This window comes from Notothenia rossii (assembly GCF_949606895.1).
Source record: "Notothenia rossii genome assembly, chromosome: 10".
NCBI lineage: Eukaryota > Metazoa > Chordata > Actinopteri > Perciformes > Nototheniidae > Notothenia > Notothenia rossii.
In genome coordinates this window covers 51185401-51212048 of record NC_136908.1, presented here as the reverse complement: position 1 = coordinate 51212048, position 26648 = coordinate 51185401, and the positions used below count along the sequence as shown (strand labels likewise).

The 26648-nt window shown below is 38.9% G+C and overlaps 2 protein-coding genes across 4 annotated transcripts; one reads left to right on the top strand and one right to left on the bottom strand.

The window, feature by feature from the left end:
- The first annotated feature begins 497 nt into the window (after positions 1–497).
- Positions 498–4551, top strand: tnnt2c (troponin T2c, cardiac). 3 transcript variants are annotated; one of them, XM_079654520.1, is made up of 3 exons: positions 498–566; positions 2862–2913; positions 3032–4551. In XM_079654520.1, the coding sequence occupies exon 3, from the start codon at positions 3341–3343 to the stop codon at positions 4157–4159; it is 819 nt and encodes a 272-aa protein (XP_079510646.1). In that variant the 5' UTR covers positions 498–566; positions 2862–2913; positions 3032–3340; the 3' UTR covers positions 4160–4551. The 3 variants fall into 3 exon arrangements, with proteins under 3 accessions (XP_079510646.1, XP_079510645.1, XP_079510647.1); XM_079654519.1 differs by lacking the exon at positions 2862–2913 and having other exon boundaries at positions 500–566; XM_079654521.1 differs by lacking the exon at positions 498–566 and having other exon boundaries at positions 681–2913.
- Positions 4552–14062: 9511 nt separating this feature from the next.
- On the bottom strand, positions 14063–26642 carry syt10 (synaptotagmin X; the record flags this gene model as incomplete). Its single annotated transcript, XM_079654523.1, has 6 exons — positions 14063–16829; positions 19878–20007; positions 20914–21085; positions 21356–21476; positions 22976–23537; positions 26320–26642. Coding segments are annotated over 6 exons (1380 nt in total), but the record flags the coding sequence as incomplete, so codon positions are not given.
- Positions 26643–26648: the final 6 nt, after the last annotated feature.

Here is a 26648-nt window from a genome sequence, read left to right as displayed (position 1 = left end):
AGGATAGGTTCTTTTCACATTCAATATATGCTTAACACACGCCGTTTCTCCTCATATTCTCTTTCATCACTTTTCATTTAACACATTCTAAACGCTGTAATCAATACTCTAAAAAATACTTCTCGGCTCGTTTGGTTTCCGGTCATTCCGGATGTTGTCACATGTTACTCTCGCCTGTAAACAATAATGTATTCAAATAAACTGTACCTTCATTTAATATTCAGCATGGTAGTATCTCGACATCTATAGTTGTAGTGTTAAATCAGTAGCTTCGGTTTGCACCACTCCATATCATTTCGCTACTAAATTCACCTCTTCAGGAAATCGTATATTAGCCACATGCTAAATGCTAACCGTAGATGAAGGATTTTCAGAATAAAAGCTTAACTGCTTGTGCACAAGAATTTCTGGTTTTTCAGTATAAAAGAGCATTAAACTGACGGCATGTTTAAACTACATTTCCCCATTAAAACATTGATTTTAATTTCTAACACTAACAGGGATATAGCTGTACATTCACTCCTGGCTTCTGCAACCAAATGTAGGGTTGCATGTGATTCTGATGGGTGAGTAACAATGTATTTTATTTCTCTAGTCCTGTTCCATTTGTATTTTTAGTGTATGCCATGTATGTATTTTATGGTGCATCAATGGGTCAGTTGTGTCAGGTCATAAGCTGTTAAATATTTTTGATAAAGTGTCTATAAAAAAAAGGTGCATCTTTAATGAGTAATATTAGAATCGGTTTAGCTAAATATGCTACAAACTATAAATATGAATCAGCACGGTCAATGAATGTCCTTAATTTGACAGGAATGGTGACAAACAATAATGTAAACTGGAAATAGTGTAATGCATACATCCAACCAGAAGAGGCCGCTGTGTGCCAAGTGTTTCCTCCCAAAGTGCTTCTTCCATGATTGGCACTCTTTTGGACTAAATAAAGTTTAAACAAAGTTTAAAGTTATTCCATCTGGGGGAAAGCACTGGCTTCATTAGGACATGACAAATGACTGCTTTACTCTGGATCAATGCAAGTCAAGTTGTTTTGTGTGTAAATAGACATTTTCAACAATAAGACAAGTTGCAAGGCGAATAACTTTACACAAACAATAATTAAGACCAAGTACAAAAGAAACACATTATTAAAGGACTTCAATGTGATTAAAAAAAAAAGGGACTTTGAAGTGACATTTTCTTGGTTGATCAGAATATAAATACTTTATCAAAGCTAGAAAATGGATTTCATGATGGCTGCTCCTTTTTAGATTGGAATACAATAAAATATAAAAACATACAAAGTTAAGGTAAGAATGTTAATTTAAAGATAAAGTAAGGATATTTATATAAACATCAGAAGTTAGGGTAAAACGTCCAATAAAGGTAAAATAAACCCATCTCTATAGTTTTTAAACTGTTAAAAACCTTACTTCATTATCAATTAAGCAACGATGGTAATTAGAAGTGTTCCCTAATTAGACCAAAAACCAGTTTCATTGAGTTCTACTACTGAAAGAGTAGAGTTTCTGAACTGTATCCATTTTACTCATCTGTTTATTTCGGACACTATTAAACAGCAGAAGGTATTGGTATTTATAGCATGGATCATTTGTTGCTTTGCTTTGCTGATGGACACAGTTGTCCCCTGCCACCACTAAGAGTGCTTTGAGTATACAGGAACCACCTGCTGTCTCCTGTAGTGCACAGACGTGTTTAACGTGGATAACACAGCCATTGGACCTTTTAATAGGCATCACAACACTAATGTACTTTTACTTGGCTAAAATTTGAACTCCGGACTTGTAATGGAGTATTTTTAGATTTGTATTTCTATTTTACCGTGTTGTCTGCCACGTACATGTAGAAGACTACCGTCAGGAAGTTCATCCCAAGGAGGCGTATGAAACTCTTTCATTGGGACTCTCAAACACAGAGCACCTGTCTCTCTCCGTCAGTTATCTCATCCTCTACAAACTGTGCTTCAGTCTCCACTGATAACTCAAGACTTGGAAACATAAATTCTTGACATCGACATTTAAGTGTTGCAGCGTTGGAGCAATTACACTTTAATCCACACAGCGCTGAAAGCTGAAAGCCTCTACTAGCAAGAATGTTTTCATTACATTCCAAAGTGGAGACATGGCCGTGCAAGATGAGCAGTAGAGCTCATCTTGAACGGCATTGCTCTTACTGAGGTCTTCAGTGGGGCTTTTCGCAGTTTATTCTTTCAGAAATGACATTTGTTATCCAAACATTCAAATGACTGCTATAACAATGGTTACTTTACACAAATGTTTTTAGATGTCTACAAAACTGTACAACATATAATACTGTTTACTTAACTTCATGTTGCTCACAGCTTTACTTATTTGTCACTTTAAAAATCAAGGTTTTTGCATTAAAAGCACAAGATGTTGTCAAGAGAGGCCAGCTTTACAGGGTTATTTTGTTAAGGCTGCAGGGTGCAGGATATTTAAGTGTATGACTCACGTTGGATATTGTGACAGCTGTAGCTTCCCGTCATTAAAATCCTCACCAGCTCTGACGCACTTAAGAGATTGCATTGTGCTTTGTTAATGGAACTTCTTAAACACCAGTTTAGTGGCTTTAGAACTAGCACGATAAGTCCCCTAATGTGTGCACGCTATAAAGGCTGTCCTCGACTAAAGGAGTGACATTTCTTGATTTGTATTGTCAAATCTGTAAGACTGAGTTTCTCCACAAAAAAAAAAGGCAACAGCACCCTTTTTAACCTTGTGTTTACCCACCCACAAAGTTCTTGGAAATAACTCAACTAAGCCTAGGCAGCTCTGGGTCAAATATCTATGAATTCATCTACATTGTTCTCTATTAAACACCAGATTCCACATCTCTGTCTCCTGTCAGCACCAGAGGCTCCGTGGGCCTCTAAAAGTATGAATGTTATTTGTTCCTGATGATACTAAGTGTTGCATTCTTGGCCTGGAAAGCACCAGCGTGTGTGCGCATCTGTTGTGTATCTGAAATAGTCTCTCATCTTGTCTTTACAAAGGAATGAGGAGGCGCTGTAGGGTCAGAGTATGAACAGGGGGGGGGGGGGAGAGTAAGTCTGAAGTTTGGTGAGGAGAAAATAGACTCCTCCATCTGTCTCAAAATCCGCCCTGCTTCTGACCCACACTCTGGAGACTTTGGTCCGCCTGACGTCACATGGTGAAGGCAAACCTTTAAAACCCCCCGCTCTTCAGGCCCGAGACCCCACTCATCTCCTGTGTGCACAACACCAGCTGGTCTTGGTGTTCATCCTGCTTTCTCTTCCCTGGAAAACCTCCCACGTACCATCACGTCTGACACCGAGGAGATTATGGAGGACTATGAGCAACAGGAGGAGGAAGAGGAGGAGGTGAATGAGGAGGAAGAAGTTGAAGAGGAGCATCAGGAGGATGATGAAGCAGAGAAGGAAGAGAAGCCTGCAGAGGAAAATGAGCAAGAGGACGACTCCAAATGGCGTCCTAAAACTACTTATGTTCCAAATATCGCTCCTCCAAAACTCCCTGACGGTGAGAAGGTGGATTTTGACGACCTTCATCGCAAGAGGTTAGAAAAAGACTTCAATGACCTCCAGACCCTCATCGAGTCCCATTTCTCCACCCGCCAGAAGGAGGAGGAAGACCTCATCCATCTTCGTACCCGCATCGAGGGTCGCCGTTCAGACAGAGCGGAGCAACAACGCGTGCGCACCGAGCAGGACCGCGAGCGGCAAGCACGCCTGGCCGAGGAGAAGGTGAGGCGCGAGGAGGAGGCGGCCAAACTGCGCGCCGACGAGGAAGCCAAGAAGAAGATGATCTTCACCAACAAGTCCTTCGGCGGCTACCTGCAGAAGTTGGACCAGAAGAAGGGAAAGAAGCTGACGGCGCGGGAGGAGAAGAAGAAGGCCCTGATGGAGCGCAGGAAGCCGTTCAACATCGACCACCTGAACCAGGAGAAGCTGGTGGAGAAGGCCCAGGACCTGTGGCAGTGGCTCCACCAGCTCCACGCAGAGAAGTTCGAGCTGGCCGAGAAGCTGAAGAAGCAGAAATACGACATCGCGGTGCTGAGGAACCGAGTGAGCGATCACCAGAGGGGCTCCAAAGTAGCAAAGTCCTCCCGCAGTGCCAAAGGCAAGTCTGGCTCCTGGAAGTAGGCTACAACTGGACTGTCTCTGGACTATTTGTCTCCTATTTCCATCCTGTATCATAGATCTCTCTGAGGGGTTGTGTGTGGATTTGAAGGAGGAATCTCAGACTGAAGTACAACGAGTTAACCAAGCCTTGAATGATGTACAAATATCTGATTGTTCTAACGTTGTGATGCCTCATTAAATGTGATTGAATGTGGTGGTGTTGATTTCACTACTCAAGAGTATGCAGTGGTTTTGTCCTCAAAAGTTTCCTATTTGGACCTGTGCTTTTAAAGATTTGTTTTGTATTTGACAAAGCACATGTAAATATCTTTATGTCAAAGGCCATTATTTCAGTATTGTTAAAATATCCGCCCTAAATAAAAGTTGGACCTCAAGGGTTTTTGGTTCTTGAATGACTGTTTGTGTTTTTGTAGCTTTAGTTGTGTGGGTGGGGGGGGTGTAAAGATGTAACAGGTGATGCACAGCTGACTTTAAGGAGCTAATTTAGTCTCTGAGGTTCAGGACTAGCATTGTTATAGAAAAACCCAACTGTTGACTGACAGGTCAAACCCCTGACCCCCAGACTCTGCAGAGCGGAAGAAACGTCAGCGTTTGATGTCGTAAAAGACTCTTGTCCCTTTGCAAAAAAGACACAAAAGCTCTTGCACATTTGAAATGAAACGGTTATGTCATTCTTTGCCCTCTAACTTGGCATCAGTTGGAAAATAATATTAGTATTTCGACCAAAGTTACCAATAAGCTAAATGAGGAAGTGTAAAAGGCTTTTTATTCACTCTATTGCACAATGTTTAATAATTATAGGCAGGTAAAGGTATTCAAAATGTACTAATTCTGTTTTTGTTCACCTGAAATGACAAATGTACAAATATTGTGTTAATCTAATCATCATTAATCAGTTTTATAAAATTTAAATACGGTATATTGGCAGAACTTACTGCGTAACAATTTCTTTACATTTCTATCAAGTATTTCATGTTTTTAAAACTTCTCTGGACCTTTTTCCTTTTTAAAATCACAACTCTCCTCAATGCAACAAATTATCTTAATCCTGGAAAATAAACATGAAAACTTCATTAAAACATGTAATACATACTGATACTACTCTGTACCTTGCTAATACATACATGCATATAAATACAGTTTCATTGAAATGCTTAAGAGCACAATGCAGTTATCTGAATTCATTGACACACATGATATGATTTTCATATTTGTTTGTCCTTTTGTCGTCTTAAAATACATTCTGCTGTAGGTCAAATTCAAGTCAAAGTATGCAGTATTGAAATGTTAATCCCACTAGGTGGCACTGGAGCACCTGCATTTTTAAAACCCCATATACGGAATATTTATCCATTAGATTAGAAAAGCCCAGTTTCTTCACATTTTGCGGGTACGAGCCTATTGAATGTTGAACTTGTTTCAAAGCCTTTAATCTAGAAAGTGACGTGTAGTGGCTCTTTGACTAAAAGATTACTAGACCTCTTGTCATTTCCCCTGCTAGTTCAGACAGACTTTTCCAAAGAAACAGCAGAAAAACACTTTTTTGGCCAACAATAATTCAATGAGCTGCAGTGCCGCTGTCTGGCTCTCAAGGCCGTGACAATCCATTAAATTGGAAAAGCATCAGGTTACCATAGAGACAAGGTGAGGCTATCTATGTGGTCAGCTCTATACAGTGTATACTAACAGTATACAGCCTCAACACGCCCACTGTATTGATGATGTGTGAAAAACTCCTGACGGTCCTGACACACCGGTGCATCATTTGTCTATGTCCACAAGATGTTCCCACACAATATAAGGACTTGCTTTAAATCATTCTATTGATTTATCCATTTGAAACCTTTTCCTTACATCCTCCATTACAGTCTTTCATGTATCAACAACCATTCTGGACCCTATTACTTTAGGATCCCAACTATACTCATCTTTGGCACCCCAATGATTTACATCTTTGAAAAACCTTTAATGAATACAATGCAAAAGTGCGATCAAACCCCAATTTGATACTGTATGATTTCAGGGATGGAATTAAACTGAAGAGACATCTCAATGTACTGCACCTGTCTGCAAAATATAAATGACCACCTGTTGGTGAAAAATGAAAAGCACATGTGTCTATTATTCACGCTCAGTAGCACCACAGATGTTAGTTAGACTTCATTTGTATTGCCCTTTTCTAAAAATGATGACAAAATCCCTCCATCCAATATAATGCAACACTGAAAATGGAAATAAAAGGATATATATCAATATATAACACACATACATACACACACACACACACACACACACACACATACACATACACACACGGCAGATATTATTACTACACTGGACAAGTTTTTATATAGATAGAGGACGGAGGAACAAAGCAGTTCAAGAGATTCTTGATTCCGTCTGAGAGGATTCCTGCGTGCCTCAGTGTGTATTTAAGTCCACAGGATCCAGAATAATGGCTTTTATGAGAAGTTCCTATTAATAATTTACAAATGTCTTTAATGATAATGAAATTACATTATGCATGTTGGTGAGCACCATGAGAGATAAAAACACATTTCCAGTCCTCCTTAACAATACAGCAAACTCCTGTGTGCTTCAGGATTCAGGACACTTCTGTTTAATCTGGTTTTGTTCTGGTGACCAATTAGAGAAACATCCTTTTTTTCTGAAGTAAAACACTATAACAATAACTTGCTGCTTTAGCACCGTTTTTATGTCATGAATCAAGCGGGGGTGTTAAGGACATCATTTCAGACCTTCAGTAAATTACTGTCGGAATGACACAAAACAATTTTTATAATACCTCCATGCCAACTTGCAATAATTTAAAAAGTGTGCAGTTCAGGGTTTTTATCTTCCGTGTTATCTGACCGAGTGACTCCAGTGACAAATCCATAGGTGTTATTGCTACACTATTAGATTTTTCAACAGTTATCACATAATGTAGAAAAAAATCAATAGAATCCAATAAAGAGGTGTTGCCGTGTAGAAATACAATTCAGCATTGATTCGGAGTCACTGGACATTTGACATGGTAGCTATTGATAAAAACTGAACTGCTGAATCTTAATATTTGTATAAAGTAATTTTATAGAATAATCCCTAAAAAACGTTTTTTCTTGTTTCTGTTCAATTTAGTAATTACATGTTGTATGGATTTAGAGTCAATGGGTCACATGATGTAGAAGCTGTTGAACAAGATTGTGACTTTTGCAGAAAAGCAAAAAAGGAATGTTCAAATACAGTGTAAATATGTATATAAAACAGGTGTACTAAAATCCAATAAGAAGAGGCGTGTCCTACTCGTCCAGTGTATTAATAATTCCTGCTATGGATTTATATTTAAAAGGTCACATGACATCCAAGCTACTAAAAATGATTTTCCATTAAAACCTTTAGGTAAAATCAATTCGTAAAGAATCTGTAGAAAAAAGGGTGCAACAAAGGACACTTTTTTTTGTGTAATTGTCACTTGTATTTGCTAGTTAGTAAGGAGGTATTGAAAATAACATTACCATTTGAATGACACTAAAGTTATTTATTGAAAGTCCCTATTTGAAAGCCTGGTTTAAGGAGAAAGTATATTCATCAATTTGACTGTTTAAGCTGTAAAATATCCGAAACATCGGTTTCATTTTAGTTTAGGATTTGAATACTTCCCTTCTCCACTGGCTGGACTTAATTTGGCATATTAACCACTTCAATTAACTGAAGTCGCTAATGGAGTACATGCATTTTTTATTAATTAGGGATACAATTGGGTACTAAGTAATACTCATGAATAAACCAGGAGTTAAGCAACATGACACCCTATTGAATAAAATCTACAAATCCCTGTAAAAATGCACAGAATACAATATATTTGGTTCATTTTCCTCTGAGTTCTCCTTAGCTAGCAGACTTCAACGTGTTGTTGAGTTTAAACACACACTTGCTGCAGCTCTCTGGATGCCTTTAGCCTGAGGATAAATGAGCCTGCCCTAGAGATGCTGCCGTTTGCCTTCTCTCCAGCCTCCTCCAAATTGAGGTGGGAGTTGGTGGCAGCCAGAGGTATAAAGGAGACTTAGCCTATCCGACAGGGCATTCATCTCCGCAGCTCCTCGCCATCCTGCAAGTTTCCAGGTCGCAATCCCTCCGGACGTATAAACATGTGAAGTCGCCCTGCATCCTTTCAGCACTTCTTACCTCTAACCATGCAGTTCACATATACACAGCCTCTATAAAAGCACTCAGATCTTTTATTTAAGATTCAAACTGATTTGTTGTTATTTACACAGTAGCTGTGGGGGAAACTCCTGAAGCAATTGGAGTCAGGACTCAAAGAGAGACACGAAGGAGAGCTGGAGCTTTGATGGCAAACACTGACGGTTTATTTGGAGCTTCGGCCGTAGAATTCACAAGACATGTCACGGGCCACGATCTGATCACACGGTTGAGGTGCACAATCAATTCTGAAGAACTCTACCCCAGACCCATGTATTTAGCTAGTTCTGAGAGAATAATCAACATGCTGCATAATAAGATAGAACCATAACACCTCTATCAGCTGACGCCAACAGGCAGGAACAGGGAGACAAAACACAGAGCACAGCAGCCAAGGTTGCCTGTGCTCAGTCAGGACAGTATGAACTGATCAACTGGGTCAAAGTTATGGGCTTTGGAAAATATTTCCCCAACAGTAGCTATATAGCAATGAACATCTCAAGTCACAGGCTCCTCCAAAGTTAGTGAAGAGTTCCAGCTTCGTCCTTTTTCGGTTTCAAAAGACACTATTGCCATAACGACTCCAATCTGAAGCTGAATGACTTGTCTTTAATAAGTAAAAGGAATAATAAATTAGGTGCAAAAGTATTGGCTTCAAAATATACTTAACAAAACTGAAAGTATAATGCACTGGCCATTTTTCCAACGATAAATCATTATTCTAGAAAATGATATGCAGATCAATCAATAATGAAACTAGTTCATGGTTCACAAATCTGAAACATTGAACCAAACTGAAAGCCAGTTTGCTAAGCGGTGCAATTGTAATCTCATCCAAAGTTAGTGAAGAGTGCTTTTTTTCCATTGCAGTTTTTCAGTTTCAAAAGTAGACACCATTGCCATAATACATCCGATCTGAGGCTGTATCACTTATGTTCAATAAAAGGACTCGTGGTCATTAACAGCATTGGAAATACAGATGAAATACAGATGTATTGGTACAATTCACAGGGCCTGAGAGTGAGTCATTTTCAATGAGTGTGTGTGTGCTGTTCTTGTTTCGCCCACAAACACATTGTACGGATGTAGGTCATAACTGTGACTCATCGCTGGAGTGTAGGAGCTTTTCATTCATAAATAAAACTATTAAGATACAACTCTGACATCACACACCTGCTACCTACTATAACTAGTTGAGGGTTCAGACTAATACTGAAGTGAAGATGGGACGTTTTTAAAAGAGTTGATTGTGTTGAAATCATAAGTATGCCAGACTAAAGAGTTTAAGAGATTTGAACAGAGACTCAATATGATGCACATGGGTGGACAATCACTTTTTTTTTGTGAAGGAGTAATTGAATAGATTATGTATGTACTTGACTTAAGACAGTAAGAATGTCTCAAAAAGATATTAAACATCAAGGCTTCGACAAAATGAAAAAGTAAATGTTATCTTTTTAAAAGTTGAGATATATTACAATGAGGTCCATGAAGTGTTATTAATCTAACTAATTCAAGTCTTCTCAGTGCTGTCTTGAACAACAATGCAGATATTGATGGAATTGGGTTTATCATGCATTTTAATTCTGTATAACTCTGATCCACTGAAAAATGTGTCCCGGCCCACTTGTTTTTAATTTGGACCTTGGATGTGTCTGCGGTTATGAATCAGGCTGTGCTGGATGAGTTGTACCTCTGACGGCGTGAGAGGCATTTGATAAATGGATGCATTTATATTCATGCTCACATCCTCCGCGGTGTCCTTTATGCCTCTCCGGTGATTCATGCCGACTCCTCCACCTCTGCTCGGCATCATGTAAATCAGCAGCTGTAGGGTCCTGTTTGCACTCACAGCCCGTTGGTTCCACTGTGATATGCTCACACCTGTTGAGTGTTCTTCCCATCTCAGTGACGGTCACCATGTCCTAATTACCGGCTTCGGCCTATTTTTAAAACAGGGCTTTTATACTTGTCTTGTGCAGAGGCAAACACAACAGCAGGGATGGATAGAAAATCTTTTGGAGGAATTGAATGGCTTCAGTCTTTATCCCTGGGAGTGTGAGAGTGATCAATACTGATCTCATAAGCTGGGCCAAACATGGTGAAGCAAAGATGTGCTTTCTTTTTGCTTTGTACAAATCAGTTTGTTCTTGGCGTGTGATGTTAACACAACACTTTCTTTATCCAATGATACACAGTAAAAGTTAGATTGCTGCTCAAAAGTATCTTGTTAGTGTCTTCTAGATTTTAAAGGTCATTTAAATGGAATATATTCTGTGGTCCCCCCTCATTGTGAATAAATAGCCTCTGAGGTTTCTTTTGTTTGTTGACCCTTCCACCTGTAGCCGTTAATGACAGTCTTCTGAAAATGACAATATTATTATTATCTCTGCTAAGTATAAGGGGTCGTGTGTGTGTGTGTGTGTGCTTAAGCGTGTGTGTATCTGTTTGTCTGCAGCTAATCTAAATACTACTGAGAAAAAGCTGACGATAAATCCAATTCCTTCTGGATTTTAGGTACATTTTGAACACATTCCAAAATTGCTAGCTGTAAATCAACCTAAAGGTCTTGACGATTATCTGGGAAAGTGCCATCTTTCTTTCTTTTGTGAGGATAAAAGAAAAGTATTTTTATGGGAAAACGGAAAGGGGGAAATTACCTCCTTTGGTCTTCACGCTCCTTTTACAAATATGTGTCAATATGAATATGCTTTATGTGCATAAGGTAATTACATAATTTGTGCTTCACGGGAATTGTTGTTGTTAGACATTTCTGTCAAGACGAATCAATTGAAGGAAGAAAAGTAATGAGAGGATTCCTGTGCTCTTACCCATGGGGTAAAACATCTATTTATAGTCTCTAACATCAATATGCAGCCTCCTTTACTGCCTTTTATCTCCTCTGCTAGTGACGGTAAAGGCTTGTTACAGTACACAGTTGGAGGCTTTCCTTTTCTGTCTTTTTTTCAAACACTTCAACAGGTTAGATAAGGTTTCCATGAATTTAAATGCTTTGATTTATTTTATCACATATGTACTGTACAACGCTGCTTGTCCCTTGTTAGCTAGTATCTGCCCCAACAATTACAAAATTGCTGTTTATCATTTTCTGGAGAGCAATGAGCCTTTATCTCAAATAGCAAATCTATGGTCTTGCTCCAAAAACAATGTCTCAACGGTCCTCTTCTTCCTTTATTTCCTCTTCTTCCTTTGTTTCTTGAATCCTTTGGTGAAGGCAATCGTAATGGCAAGAAGTCCAGGACAACAGTGCTAGTAGCTGCTCGCGTCTTAGCTCCCTTTTATTGTTTTAGGGTTGTTTCAAAGATCTTATTGAGGAACCTTTTGAAGTTCTTCATAGATTATAATTTTTAGGACTTTTAATCCCTTATGAACGCTTGAATAGTTTGAGATCCTTGAGCAGTGGTCCTATCTCTTTCAGACATATGACCCTGAAAGGGGGGCAACGCTTTTGCCATCAGGGCCTTGAAACTCTGGAAGAACCTGTTTGAGGAAATGTTGACTGTCTGTCATTCTCCTTTTTTTTTTAAATGTACGTTGTGATGCAAACCAGGATTTTTCTGTTTCGGCACTTTAATTTAAATCCCGCTATGGGCTATAAAGGCGATCAATAAACACGAAAAGTCCATCCCATTGTTACAGGAATCGTGAATATGCGTCAACAAATATCACTGTGCTGTCTGTTTCATGCCACCACTAAAAAACCCTCTGCACTTAAAATACAATGAGTTTAAAACAAGTTTTAGTTTTGGGTCCTTTTACTCCAGGCAAAACTCAACCCGTCTACTCTTCTTCTGCCCCCCCCCCCCCCCCCCCCCCCCCCCCCCCTTTGTAGACAGGAGAGGACTGGTAATGTGGGATTATTGATCAGGATTTAGATGAGCCTCTGACACGCTGGCAGACAGAAATCAGCACGCATCAAGCTTTGCCAACTCTCAGCAGATGTTCCTGCATGTCAGAGGGTGTTACTTTCACTCTACGGACAATGAATAATATTCAGGTCGAATAAGCACTCAGAATTTATGTAAGTATATCGTGGCCCATTTCAAATATATACAATAAATAACCTTTTGTGCAGGATATAACTGATGCTATTTATATAAGTTACATAAAAAGATTGTGAGACCATACCTTCCTTGACTGTGGTTAAATGTAATTGTCAATCCTAATGTCCAGATTCCTGGAAACCATAATTGTATTCTCATGCTGTTATCCAACTATGCTCTGACAATGTACCTGAGAGCCATGAGTTTTTTCTTTTTAATGGAGACATGAAAATGACGGTTGGGCTGTAATGGCTGGTGGCGTTACATAACTCTGCCCATTTCCCCTTTAACTCTAATAGTTCTCAGAATAAAACGAGCCCTTGCTACCTCGGTATTAATGAGTTCACCTTTGACCTTTTGTACCCAACACGGCGTGGAAAATTGAGCCATAATAAAGCAGACCTGTCTGTAGCGATATCGTTTGCTGTGAGGGTTTTTTCTTGGTAAATAAAAGCAGACAGATATGTACAGACAGTTCTTGCTCCATATTTCTTGATAACATTCAAAAAAGGTCATTACTAAGGCTCTTTGATACGTTTTTGATTCATAATTAAATGTGACAATTTCTTCTAAATAAGACACAAGAGTAGAATATGAAAGAGGCTCTCATCTTTATTTTAAATCTTCTCTGTAGACGGTTTAAAAAACTATGATGGATAATTGACCCCCAAATTGCGAGTAATCCTTCAGATGCATTGTTCAGACCAGTCCAGTCTCCCTCTGAGCCTTCATGGAGCAGAGGTGTTAAACACCCAGCTCAAACAAGCATTCAGGAAATGACACAGCTTTAATTACAAGCATCACCACGTGGAGCTATTAGCCCTTGCTAACTAAAGCTACAACTCCACTCTAAATATGGGTTTAGTGTTCAGAGAGTGGGCGGCTTTCATTGCCAAGGAAACTAATGCAACAGAACCCTTTTGTCTGTTTCAGTCCAATATCACAGATCAAAAGGAAGTGGTTGTTCTTCACGTCACCACCAGAGATCAAAATGTTCTCTTCATGTTTCTCATATCAAACGGATGCAAGATGAAAAAGAAGGTACCACCTATCTGACGAGCTTCTTAAAAGCATTTCACAAACTCAGGGACCTTTGTAGCTCAAAGGAGGGGTTATACAACATCTATTAATTGCTTTTAATCTTGATTGTTAGCAGCAGGTGAAGGAGGCTGCATGGTGCCATATGTGAGAAGAGTGTTTGGAGAAAGGGCAGTTTTCTTATTTATTTTATATTGGTTTATGAGGTAATAAATTAATATTATCTTTATTTTCAAATGTTTGTGTTGATCATTAGGTTTTTTTATGAAAATGTTCCTGCTTTTAGCATCCTAATTTATGTCGGTGACTTGTAAAGCACTAAGAGGAGCATCTGATTGCCTCGAAATATGCTATATAAATAAAAATATAATACATTTATAAAATATATACAGAAGAAGACTATGAAACGCTGCACTTTATTGGGGAAATCCAACAAGAAATGTCTTTTATTTTCCTGCTGTTCAGCACTACAATGTAAGATGGCTCTTGTCTAGTTGAGTCATTCTTCATTTTCAAATTCAGACAACACTGCTTTCTATCCAGCAAAGAACAACCTAATATGCATAATAATCAATTATACTGAATCATTTTCACCTTGTTGTTGGATTCAGTTTGTAACTTGTTTAAAAAGGCGAGGTATTTACATTTGACTGTTACAAATGGAGTGGTAGATATCTATTTAACTTTGAATTTGCTCCCCATAAAACCCAAATGAACAAAGTTTGTAAAAATGACAGATAAAATAAACCTAAAAAGTAAGAGAAACGTATTAGAAATAAGCTTGCGAGGAAAACAAGCACTCAAAATATGAATTCAGTCTACCGAGACACAAAAAGACACATGCTGGGATTCTTCATTTATTTTTTATTTTGTTAAAATACATATGAAACGGATACAATAAATCATATTCCAAATGTTTACTTTGAAGTGTTACAAAAGTTATTACAAACTGTACACATCATGACAGCAGTTGCAGTTGTTCTGGCTCAATATAGTTATATATTATTAGATATAATATATAATAAAACCAATATGCAAACAATCACAGCTCAAAGCTCTAAACATGGAATAAGTTGATAAGATAGAGTTGGCTTCACTGGGTCTCCTGTTTAACTAATTGTTCACAACTATTGCACAACGTGTATAAATCTAACTCAATAATAAGTCTGAGCTTCTCAAGTTATCACCAAACAATAGAAATACATTGTGATGTCTACCTCCATAAGATAACAACAACTTCTTATATTTCACTTTTGAATATGTACAAACAGTGCCATTGACAAAAATATATACAGATGTAAACACAAAGTTTTGAAATACTCCTACTTATTTCTTTTATTTTCCCTAATTTTGTTTTAAAAGAGGTGTGAGGCATGCTACAAGTAACAATATTTCTTTCAAATATTTAGGGCAGCGTGGGGGGGGGGGAGAAAGCATCATCATAGCATGTGCAAGTAAGGTAACAGTAGACAGCCTTTTTATATTTGCTATGTTGGTTTCTTAGTAATATATTATTATTATGAGTCACATGTAAGGAGAAACTGAATCAATGTCTGTGAACTTCAATTCTGGCTTAAAGGTGGGGTAGTAATTTTGGAGAAACCAGCTTGAGTGCGCTAGAATTTGAAAATCCACAGCCGGAAAAAATCTGCCACTTCCTTACAGAGCCCCTCCTCCAACACACATGAACGCGCACATGACCAACTAGATACATTTGTGCACGAGATGGAAGGCTGACAGGCAGGTAGCCCATCCAGTTACTTTAGCGGGGTGGCTAAAATGATTGGTCGTGCTTTTTAAACTACTACGGCTTCCACAGATTATATTTTTTTATGGATTTTTTTGTCAAAGCACTTAAGATATTCATTGCTATCGGGATGTTAAGAGCATTCCATGGAATATAACAAAAAGTGTATCTCGAGCCGGTTTCTCAAATGTACCTACCCCACCTTTAATGGAAAACACATGTATAATATTTTCAAATGTTTTATGGATTATAATCCCTGAATTGGTACCTGGTGAACAGTTGTTGTAAATAAATATAATTGTGGATTCTTATAGTAATTTGATAACTATCAGTGTTATTCTACTTTGTTTTGTTGGTGGTATTTGGCTTATTGTTAGCTTAGCTACACTCTCTTTTGCTACCGTTGCGTGTTAAGCTTTCCATTTTCAGAGCATATCCTGCAGTGAACAATGAAAAATGGAGGCAGATTTGCGGCTGTTTTTTCCTCACAATGGGCCCTCTAATGTAGTCAGAGGTTGACAAAACGGCCAATAATTTAGGTATGATTTATTTAGCTAGCAGATTTGATCTGCTAGCTAAATAATCAAGCTAACGTTCTTCATGAGTTTGTTGAATGCTGGCTGCGGTCGAATAGTCTTTTCATTAGTACTTTTTGGTGACTTCAAACTTCCTGAGCAATAAAGACCGCAGCCACCGTCGCTGGTTGGCTTTTAATATGTCTGTTTCAAACCAAAAACCAGATGACCACATACAGTACTTGATATCATGCTAAAAGGCTTAGGCTTAAGTAGCTATCCTAGGCAGAAAAAATTAGCACCCATACCATGAAAGAGACATTGTTCCTGTATTTCAGTGTAGAGCTAGCAATAATGATAAGGAAAATGTAAGACATGACTATTTCATCATGTTGCTTGTCTCATATACCTTTCCTTGGATTAGCGAGACAGAGGTTAGATGTAAGCTTTATCAATTGTATTTCCAATTTAACAAGAGAAAAAGGCTTCTAGGATGAAAACTACCCTCAGTCACATTCATTCTTCAGCCAAAACCTGAATCAAGACTCACTGGATTTATTGACTGTGTTCTATCTATGTTTTAATGGTATTATTGAGGAGGGTAGCCCTTTTAACTTTGTGCCATTTTCAAAGAAAAATGCTAACTCCCTATAGAGCTCTAGAGCCAGAAAAAAAGTTTATGAAAAGATTGCAAGTTAATCACCAATGATTTCTTGCCGGGGTTCTACCATTCATGATGTCTATGAACATGTTTGGCTAGTTAAGCCTTGATGAGAATTTCAAAGCAGGTGTATGAAAAACAAAATATTAAACTGCATGAGAGTGAGTGCTGTGCATAGCCAGCTCAGAGAGCATGTGAAGGACCCGAGTTCAATTTCAATACTACTTTGTTTTTCATAAACATACAAGAAAGGCGTCAGAATGAATTGTCATACAACATGCTCACAAGAGACTCATAAGCTACACAACTTCTTAGCGACTGCCTGCTTCCTCACAGGGCTGACGTGTTTCCACTCTACCTGCGATTGTCAGGGTGTCTGCGGAGGTTTGGGAGAAGGACACGAACCTTGACTCTCAAAGCTTGCTGCTCTTCCAGGCCACTGCAAGGTAAGATATCACAACACATATATAGAGGCTTTCTTTCATCAATATGTGTTAAATAAACAGGTAAGTTCCCTCATCAGGATGTACTGTGATCATATGCAAAAAAGGTTGAATTGACATAAACGTACTATTACTTACTACTGCAGTGTTGACCATTTCTTCTTTTGTGTGCCTTTTGTAATAATATATCTGCAGCTAATTAAGCAGCTTATCAATGCATGTTGTCCTTAAGTGGAGGTATGCAACAACCAGTGGTGGAAAGTAACTACTGTAAGTACACTTTCTCAAGTGCCGAAATGAAGTTACCTTTTGAGGTAATGCTACTTCTACTCTCATTTATCAAATTAAAATGCATTAACACATTTCAGTGTTTCCCTATGATGGAGTCATAGCAGCGGTGCTAAGGCATGTGGGCCCAGCATAATGTGAGCGTGGAGCGCGTGGAATTTTGTGTGCGAAGTGCGCCCCGCCAATTTGTTTCTATGTGTCTGCCAGCACAAGAAAGGCTCTTCAGGCCTAGTACCAGGGCCGGTTCTAGACAATTTGCTGCCCTAGGCGAGATTTTATATATAAAGAATAAATGAAAAATCTCTACAATAGACAAATACACTACAAAAACAGAAACATATTGACATAGAGTAATATGCGTCAAAATGGCTTCAAATGTATTCAGTATTGTATGAACATGCTTGAATTGGGGGGTGGACGTCACATCCTCTGGCGGGTCCCAGGGTATGCCCCCACGGGAAGATTTTTTGAACATTTTAAAGTAAAATGCTTCAATCTGGTGCACTTTGAGCACACAATTACTAGAGACCGGATCTAGGGGGTACAACTCTAAACACCCATATGAAAAAGATCGGTTTACATTTTAATAATTAAATAAGTATATGAACATAACCAATAACCTACCATAGCCAATAACAAATAAATGTAATTTATTTGATTTCTGTCTTATTTAACCTAGTTAACATTTATTTATGCATATTTTGTATCTCTCCAACTTTAAACGATATTTTTGGTTTACTGTCCTATAGTATACATTGGAATGATTTCAAACCTGTTTTTATTTATCCTGATAATTATAAAGGAGTGCCTTGGAAATATGTTTACATAATTTGTGGTCAAAACGTTTGAGACCCACTGAGATAACTTAGACTAACATTTAAACATCTAAACACTCAGAGTCCTTTACCTCACTGAGCCTCTCAGTCTGACAGGAGAGCTCTCCTCCACCCTGGTTGTAGAAACATCTACTTCTTATATCCGCTAGCGCAGCTAGCACCAGATTCTAATAACAACAGCGCCGGTACCGGTTGTACTCTGTCTCTCTCTCCCTCGCTCCCTCTGTGAGCTGCGGGCGCCTGATAAGCCAACATCCCCCACTTGCATCACTTACAGCGCCCATCGTACAGGGCAAATTAAAAGTGTAACCGGGGTGAAAAGGGTGTTACATTTACTTAATTATGAATATTGTTACATCAAGGCTGAAAATTAGGATGAGCGCCAACGGTCAAAAATGTTTTTTTCCCTCCCAGAGCTACCAGCGCAGCGCCCCCCAGATCTGGCGCTGCACCGCCGCTATTTGTATATAGGGGAAACACGGCATTTGACTAACTGAAGAATAAACTAATGGAAGAACTGTTAGAGGTAAAATGGTGTTAGATTTTCCAATATTTCACATAATTTCACTTACAACAGGTATTTTAGGTCATTTACATTAATAATCAGAACATTATCTAAATCAGAAAAATGCTTCTTCATGCAACACTTTCACAACCTTATGAAAAACAAATCAAATGGCTGGCATTTTTCTGCAGAGCAAGTGCTTTTACTTTGACTACTAGTTAAGTACATATATACTAAATATGTTTTGACATAAAGGCAAAAGCACTTTTAATTGAATAAAGGATATGAATAGTTATTTCAACACTGGCAACAACTTTGACATCAGCTGTGGCAAGATACCGTTTTTGTGTATTTTGTTAATATTAAAAAAATTGGCCTAAGGAGGGGAAGAGTTGAATTTTCTAAAGACATGCATTGAATATCGAGGGTACAATATGTAATGCTAGAGAACAGCAGCTGTGATCTTGGATTCTCAAAAGATTCCAGCACAGTGGGGATAAATGATAAACATAGAAATATAACTCAATTGATCCACAAGTGGGATTTTCACCTTCATAACCCCAAATTTTAGACACCTGTTAAACCAGTAAAATCCTCTTTTATTTTTCACAAGAAAAGAGATATAGATAATCAATATAACCTAAGTTAAGGCTGCCCGTCTCCTCACGAGTGCTTTTTATAGATCAATGTTTAGCAAGAGCCACAGAGGATATGGTTTTTGCTTATGATCACAGTTTTTCTACTAAAGCTTTTAAAGTGGATTTACCACTGAAAACGGGTAGTCACCTGTGTCTTCCTATTCGTCAGATCGTGGGGTGTGGCATAAAAGGAAGAGACATTGATAACATTTAAAATATGAAATTTCACTTGAAGGGGGAGGGATAGGCTGTCTTACAGTATATACTGTACACATGGTATCTTATTACTGTTTTTTTTACTGTTCAAAATACCTCAAGGATGCATCAGTCAAGAGAAAAACATCTGCTGCTGATTATGATGAACATCGATCAGGGTCTCTTTAAGTTTTATTTTTTAACTTAAAGGTAAGAGTGAAAAAATGTTTGTACAGCAAATGGCATTTTTACTATTGTTGTTGTTGTTCATCACTTCGATTTCTGTGTTATTCCAGGAATCTTTCCTCAGATCTGATCTACTTGTTCTAACAATCAAAACAAATACAGGCACATTGGTGAGATTAGTGTTTTTAAATAAGAAAATCAAAGAAAAATGTAATGTATTCTCCAATGGGAATGGAGGAGGAGGTTTGACTAATTTGATGTTTTGTTTCCTTGCATTGCATAATCTTCCTGTGTCATATTCAGGAACTTCTATAAAGCTCTGTATATAAGAATTATCTGAGATTGAGGGAAAATGGAGTCAGGGATAAAAATAAGTGTGTGTGTGTGTGTGTGTACCTCTCCCAGAGCGTGCCAGTGTGTGATGGGCTTCCGCGGGTAAGCCAACATTTCGTTCCAGTGATCTCGTCCAAGACCCTCTGCTTCTGGCCCGGAGTGACACACACCAATCACTTCATTGTGTCCGACCCTGTTAGCAGTGAAACACACACATTACTGTAACACACATTTTGATCCACATTGGAAAACTCAATGTCAATGTTGAAAATTGGAGGAGCCTGTGACCTAAGATTTTCATGGTCATAACTACACTATAGCTATGCAGAAATGACAATAAAAGCCTTGAATCTTGAAAATCAGTACCATCTTTTTAAAGAAAATGCATTTTTAAGCTGTCCTAGATTAAATAAATGAATCGCTAAGAGTCGGAGGTTCTTCAAGGTTGGGCAGCATATAGAAGCTTATTTAAGGACCTTCATTTGAACAAACCTTCTGCTTAACAGGCAGTCAAACTTCAGAGGAGATTTTAAATGTCAGAACTTTGTTAACTGGTAGTTAGGATGACCAATTCAAATGGCAAACAGGTTGTGGGTGGTTACACTCCAACTGGGTTTGGTACAACGCTCTATAGCAACAAACACTTTTCCCACTCAATCCACATTTGTCCCCCCCCGAGGAGGCTGACATGGATGTCAAGGTTGTGTGTGTAAATGCATGAGCATCATGCATCGCTGCTATTGAGAATTCATGCTTTTTTTTGTGTTGATGCCTATATTTTAGCTCTTTTTATTGTTCTTGTGAATGCTTTTAGGAAATAGAGATTGTTAAGAAAAGGAAGATACTATGACAAGGTTTTGAGGTTCATCTCTGTTTTTTGTTTTATAAGATGTCCATGGTTTTGTTGCCTGTTGATTTTAAGGATTTTACGCATAGTTTGGACAAAAGTCTGTCTTGTTTTGCCTTCTAAAACTATTCCAAAAATCGTCATTATTCCCACATTTGCATGTAGATATACGTTACGTATATACAGTATTGACTACAGACACATTAGCATGTACTACAGATGTTGACAACATGTAGTGACTGCTCCACTTACCGATCATAATCCATCACCATAATGGACAGACTGACTTGTTCCACGTTCTCCGGGGGAATGTCGAAGATGATGGCCTCGTTGTAGACAGGATTGAGCGTGCTTTTCTTGGTGGTTGTTTTTCGCTTTTTTAACCTCCGTCCATCACATATCAGGTAGACCTTCACATAAGGGTCTGGGAGACATGTTTACTGTCATGTGATGATAACACCAAAAACATACAATACAAATAATGCTGAATGTTCCATGCACCGGGCCTTTCATATCAGTTTCAACATTTAAAGTACAGCCTTCACTGGCAAATTATAATACTTTTGCTAATACAATTATTTCTTTCTCCTCCACATGATCATTTCTAAGGGGCTACCTGCTGTCTCTGTTCAGCAAAGTAACATTTCTTTCTTTTATTTTCATTCGAGGCCTGTCTAATTCGCTGTGGGGTTACCTGACGAGCCTGTGATGTCCATGGCTTTGAGGTTTCTGCATTTGATGACAGTTAGGGTCATTCTGCCTGCTGTGGGGAGGTAGCACAGCGAGTACATGATCTCACCCAGATCAACACTCTCCTGGAGGACAAAACAAAAAATAAATGCATTTTAAAATATCCCCTTCTGTGAAAACAGGTCAGCAAATAGGGAGGAATCATCTTGATAGCTGGTACTTAACATTTACCGGCATGACGGGCTGCAAATTGCAGTTTCTTGTGTGCTGTTGGTCGCTAGTTTCTAATGTGAAATTAACTATTTGGGTTTTTCGCCACGGCTGTCTCTAAAGGTGGCAATGTCAGAGGACTCACTACTTTGGACCAAACAGACGGACATTTGTGGCCACAAGATGATGAATACTCTGTTCTTTGATAAAGACCCAGTACTTTCCTCTAGCACCACCATTGGGGGTGCCAATTTTAAGGTTATCTTTTGTCATCTCCTGACTTTTAAGCCAGCGCCATCATCAGGTAAACATTTGTATTTGTCCAAAACTTTGCAAATTATACTCTGTTGGCTAGTTTAAATACTTAAAACCAGCAGAGCAATCAGGAATGAATATATGTTTATCTTGAAATGATTAAGACCTAGAAGAAACCCCAATGTTCATCCTCCCTAGTCAATATAAAAAACACATTCTTCATTATTCTTGTTCTCATTCAGTACACAAAGTCCAGTAATTCACCAGACTATAATATTTATATTTTATCGCAACAAATTACTTAACTCGACACCAAATATCACTGAAATCAATCAGCACCTATTTTAAATATCCTGCAAATGTTTAAACTGTACACATTTTTTTTTAAATCCATTGCCCACTACCAACACCTTCATTAAGCTTTGTTTTATATAGATAAAAACACCTGTGGGTAAGCTTTCTGTATCAGTGTTTCCATAACCAAAATACAAGCAAAGATGAGGAAAATTGACACAACTATAGAATATATAATGTAAATAAACAACATGAGAAAGTATAGAATCATCTCTACTCAGTCTGTTATATATAGTTATTATCTTGCTTTCAATATAGTATACAGAAGCTATTATGAACCTGGCAGTGGCTCAGTGTTTGACAATGTAAACATTCATAAATAAAGCCGAGGCTCTTGAGTAAACAGTGATGAAGTGTTGATGTGGGAGAGATATTTATTCTGGATTAAATTGCCCCCTCACATGAGAAGATGCTATCCACGGAATGCAATACCCTTGTTGATGTAAATAGTTTTAAGCTTGAGAGAATACTGCTGCAGTTCATGCATCTTGTAATTGGATAATTTGACTCCCTGTTGCTATATTTATATCCACGGAATACCCAGCAGTTGCAAAATGTGTGTGGGTGTTTGCATAATTCATGCTTTGGGAAATGCTTTTCATCAGCCAATGTGTTCCATCTGCCATTTCTGTCGACAATGTTGATGGATTCGGGCTATTAGAAGTGAATCAGCGCAATACTTCATATTAAGACCTTATTGGTTAGTGATATCAAAATTAATCTGAAATATTCCGTAAATAGAAAAAAATTGTCCCCATACAGTATGTCAGGATTTGGCAGTGTGTTGGAGTGAACACCAACTCACCATAGTTGCTACATGAATATCCTTCCACACTACAGCCTCCCTGGAAAGATCAGAGAGTTCAAAGAGGTTGTCCACCACCACCTCGCCAATCATATCGTGGCTGGTGAAGCGGTCGAAGTCGTAGACGCTGAAGTGCAGCTTGCGGTTGCAGATCTCGTCATAAGACACAGGAAAACAGAAGCTCTCGTCGAAAGTAGGGTTCAGGTTCTTGCGATGGACGCGCGTCTGGAACTTCTTCTTCCTCTCCGGTAGAAGGTAGATCTTAACGTAAGGGTCGGAGGTGCCCGAGAAGTCTTTGGCAGGCAGCTCCAAGGCCTTGAGGATTGTCACCACCAGCGACTGCTCCTCGTAGTCGTAGCGCAACGAGAAGCTGAGCTTTCCGCACGTCTCCACGGGCTCTTTGGGCCCATCCTCTGAGTCCACCGATTTCTGCTTGTAGAGTTCTGGTTTTATTCTTCCAATGCTCACAGTTGAGGACTGGCGAAGAGGCACTTTATCCATGCTGAAGTCGAAACTTGTGACATTCATCTGACGAGGCAGGTGGCGCCGGAATGAATTGTGCCTGTTGGAAAGGGTAAAGGGCATCTGGTAAATGTCTGAAGTGACAGTGTTGTGCATGACTGGCTTTGTTGTGATGGGCACTAATGGTTTGTCAGTAAGAACCCCATCTGACAATGCATAATTACGTGCTGCCCATGATATGTGTGACCATATTTTCTTGAAGAGCTCCAAAAATGGTTGGTCTTGTTTGTGTTAAAAGAGAGGCATGAACATCTAGCTGAAAAGTATAAATACTCACTGAACAAACGCTGCAAAATGTAGTCCCAACACTTTACAGTAATAACTATTTAAAGGCACATTGTTTAGTATGCTTAAAGCCTGTTGGCAAGTCATAACTTTAATTACTAACCTTTCCAATCCTACTGTACGATCCACACATATTGTCCATGGATAAGTAAAGAGAAATGAATACAGCGCTTGATGTGGATTTCTGTTCTACTGGAAAATCTATCTACCGTTGATTTAAGGATGCTTCTTTCCCAAAGTAAGCTAATTGAAAAATGTGTGTGACTGCTATGGAGGTTGTAAATCCGTTACGAAAATTGCCTTTGAAGCCCAACAGTCTTCCTGGGGTTTTCATATTGTCGATTATTGCCTTCTAAAAGTGGCTAAATTTCCCTAAACTCACGCCCTAATAACTGACATACTTCAAAGTAAATTCAACATCCTTCTTTCTTTATTTTCTCCAACAAGTGAACAAACTTAAGGTTTTCTTCATCCTTGATTTGGAATTTTTTTTTAAAACATTACAGGCATTCACATTTGGGCTCTTACACAAATGACCTGAATGCTGGACAATTCTGTGAAACGACAAAAAAAAAAAAGGCCTTGTTTGACTCACGAATCTTGTCACCTAGCAACTGGCGCTCCTCTTTTATGACAGGAAGACAATGGCAGCGATCTGACAGCCGGGGCACAAATGGTAAGGCACCATAAGCACAGCTGGAAATTGAATACTTACTCCAATCTAGTATTGTCAACAACATAGAAGGGAGCATTTTATCCAAGAGCCAGTAGAAAAACCCCAAGGGAAAAGAACAGCTTGAAAAACGAACTATACACACTGAATATTAACTAGACAGTATAGTAGTGCGTTGTTTAATTTTAATTCTTTTAAAACCATAACATACACACAAGTCAACTACTGACATAAGAGATACACCCTTTTAAGTGCTTTCTGTGTCAGTTTTCAATAATGCATTCATGAACACAAAGAAGTTGGAGATGATCTGAGTTTAGAAAAATCTCATTCTTTATTTCACATTATTTAGTTTTTTAACTAATACTATAATGCTACCTGTTTACAATATGTTTAAAAATAAATGGTTAATAAGATGAAGAGTTAATGGGGTGTGTTTTTTTTATCTACGGGTTATGGAGATAAACAAGAATGTGCTCTGACTTATTTCTGCTCAAAAATGATGAGAAAAAAAGGCAGACTGTTTATGATTTAGAGGTGAAATGATGATGAAAAAACTATTGCGTGTTAATTAAATCTTATTAAAAACCAAATGCCAAATTTGCTGTTCAGGTTTCATAAATGTGAGGATATCTGGTTTCTAACATAAACCAACTTTTATAATATTGTTTGTCGCATCCCAATCATCGGCGTCATTGCACATCTGGAAAGACCTTGTTTATTTCAAGCTGTTGGTACTCGAGCTAAGAGCATCCGTAGGGAACTCTGTCATTGAAAGGAAATAATAACTGTTAATCAGGATTTATCTTCCAACGGGAACATTGATGGATTAATACTGTAGGTATTGCAATCTTTACCCTTTACATCTGCATCCCTGGTGGGTGTGAAACTCATGAAGCCCTAGCTCTCACGTCTCACAGTTATTAAATATTCAATCCAATCCCAACTTTATGACAAGCCAAAGCAATTGTCGACAATGGCGTCCTCTGAGAAACTGAGCACAGCTGCCTAGTGCTGCTCACCAGAAACCGATGACAGCTCGCCCCACAGCACTGCTAATTATGGACGTTTGAGTTTAAACAGAGTGCTGGAAAACAAAGAGGAGCAAGAGCCGCTTGTTTAATTACTGTGGTTGCTTCCTGCCTCAACCACATCAGCTTGACTCGCACGTTTAACGAGATTATAGGGTTTGAAATAAAGCGAGAAGATAGACCACGGAGTCTGGCTGACGAGCCTGTGGGAGGTTTTTTAATCTGCTGGTCACACAGCGCTTCACAGGATTCAACATGTGCCAGCGTTTCAAGGTCATTTGAAAGCCGCTGCTGCTCTACATGACACAAAGCACCTCAAGGACATAGGCTGCACTGTCCAATCTGTCAGAGCAGCCGTTGCATTCTGTATCAGTTGTGCTGAATGGCTTGGGGAAGTAAACCAATGCAAGTTCAGAAATTCGCTGTATTTGTCAGCATTAGATACAAAAAAATGTTGTTACAAGGAGTTTCTACATCAGTGAGGAAAACAAACTAATGTATGCAGGCCTACTATTCGCTCGCTACACCTTAAGCTACTGAACACCTGGTTAAGCTCTTTCATCTCGCAAACCCCACACGACAGCATAGGTGCATGTCATGTTAAACTTTAAGAAACTTTGACAAGACTTTGTTCAAGTTTCTGTTCAGCACTTGCACAAATGTTACACAAATTGTACTTTATGGAACCCCAGAAATACACCAAGTGTGAACAGATCAACTGTTCTCGCGATTATACATGATGAAATTCACATGAATTTATACTTTAAAAAAGTGGTGGGGACATGCCCCAGCCTCCCCCTCATAAATGACACCCATGGGTTCATGTAAGGTACCTGGAGGAGGAGGTTGGCTCGGTGGTCTGCCTCTGGAACTTGGCCTGCTTGCTGAGCTTCTCCCTCAAGGCGGTCTGCACCTCGGCGGGGATGTCCGGAGACGTCTGGCTGATCTTCATGGCCGCCTCCAGGAGCTTGACCGTGCTCCGTCCATTCACCTTCACCCTCTCCAGCGGGTACTTCTTATCCACCTCCGGCGCCTTGCACTCGCTTGGCGGTGGGGAGTGGGGTGGAGGCGCCACGGGGAAACCCACATGGAGGCCATTTTCGGCGTGACCTGACAGAGTCTTGCTCCTCCAAATGGGCCAGCACAGCTTCCAAAAGACAAA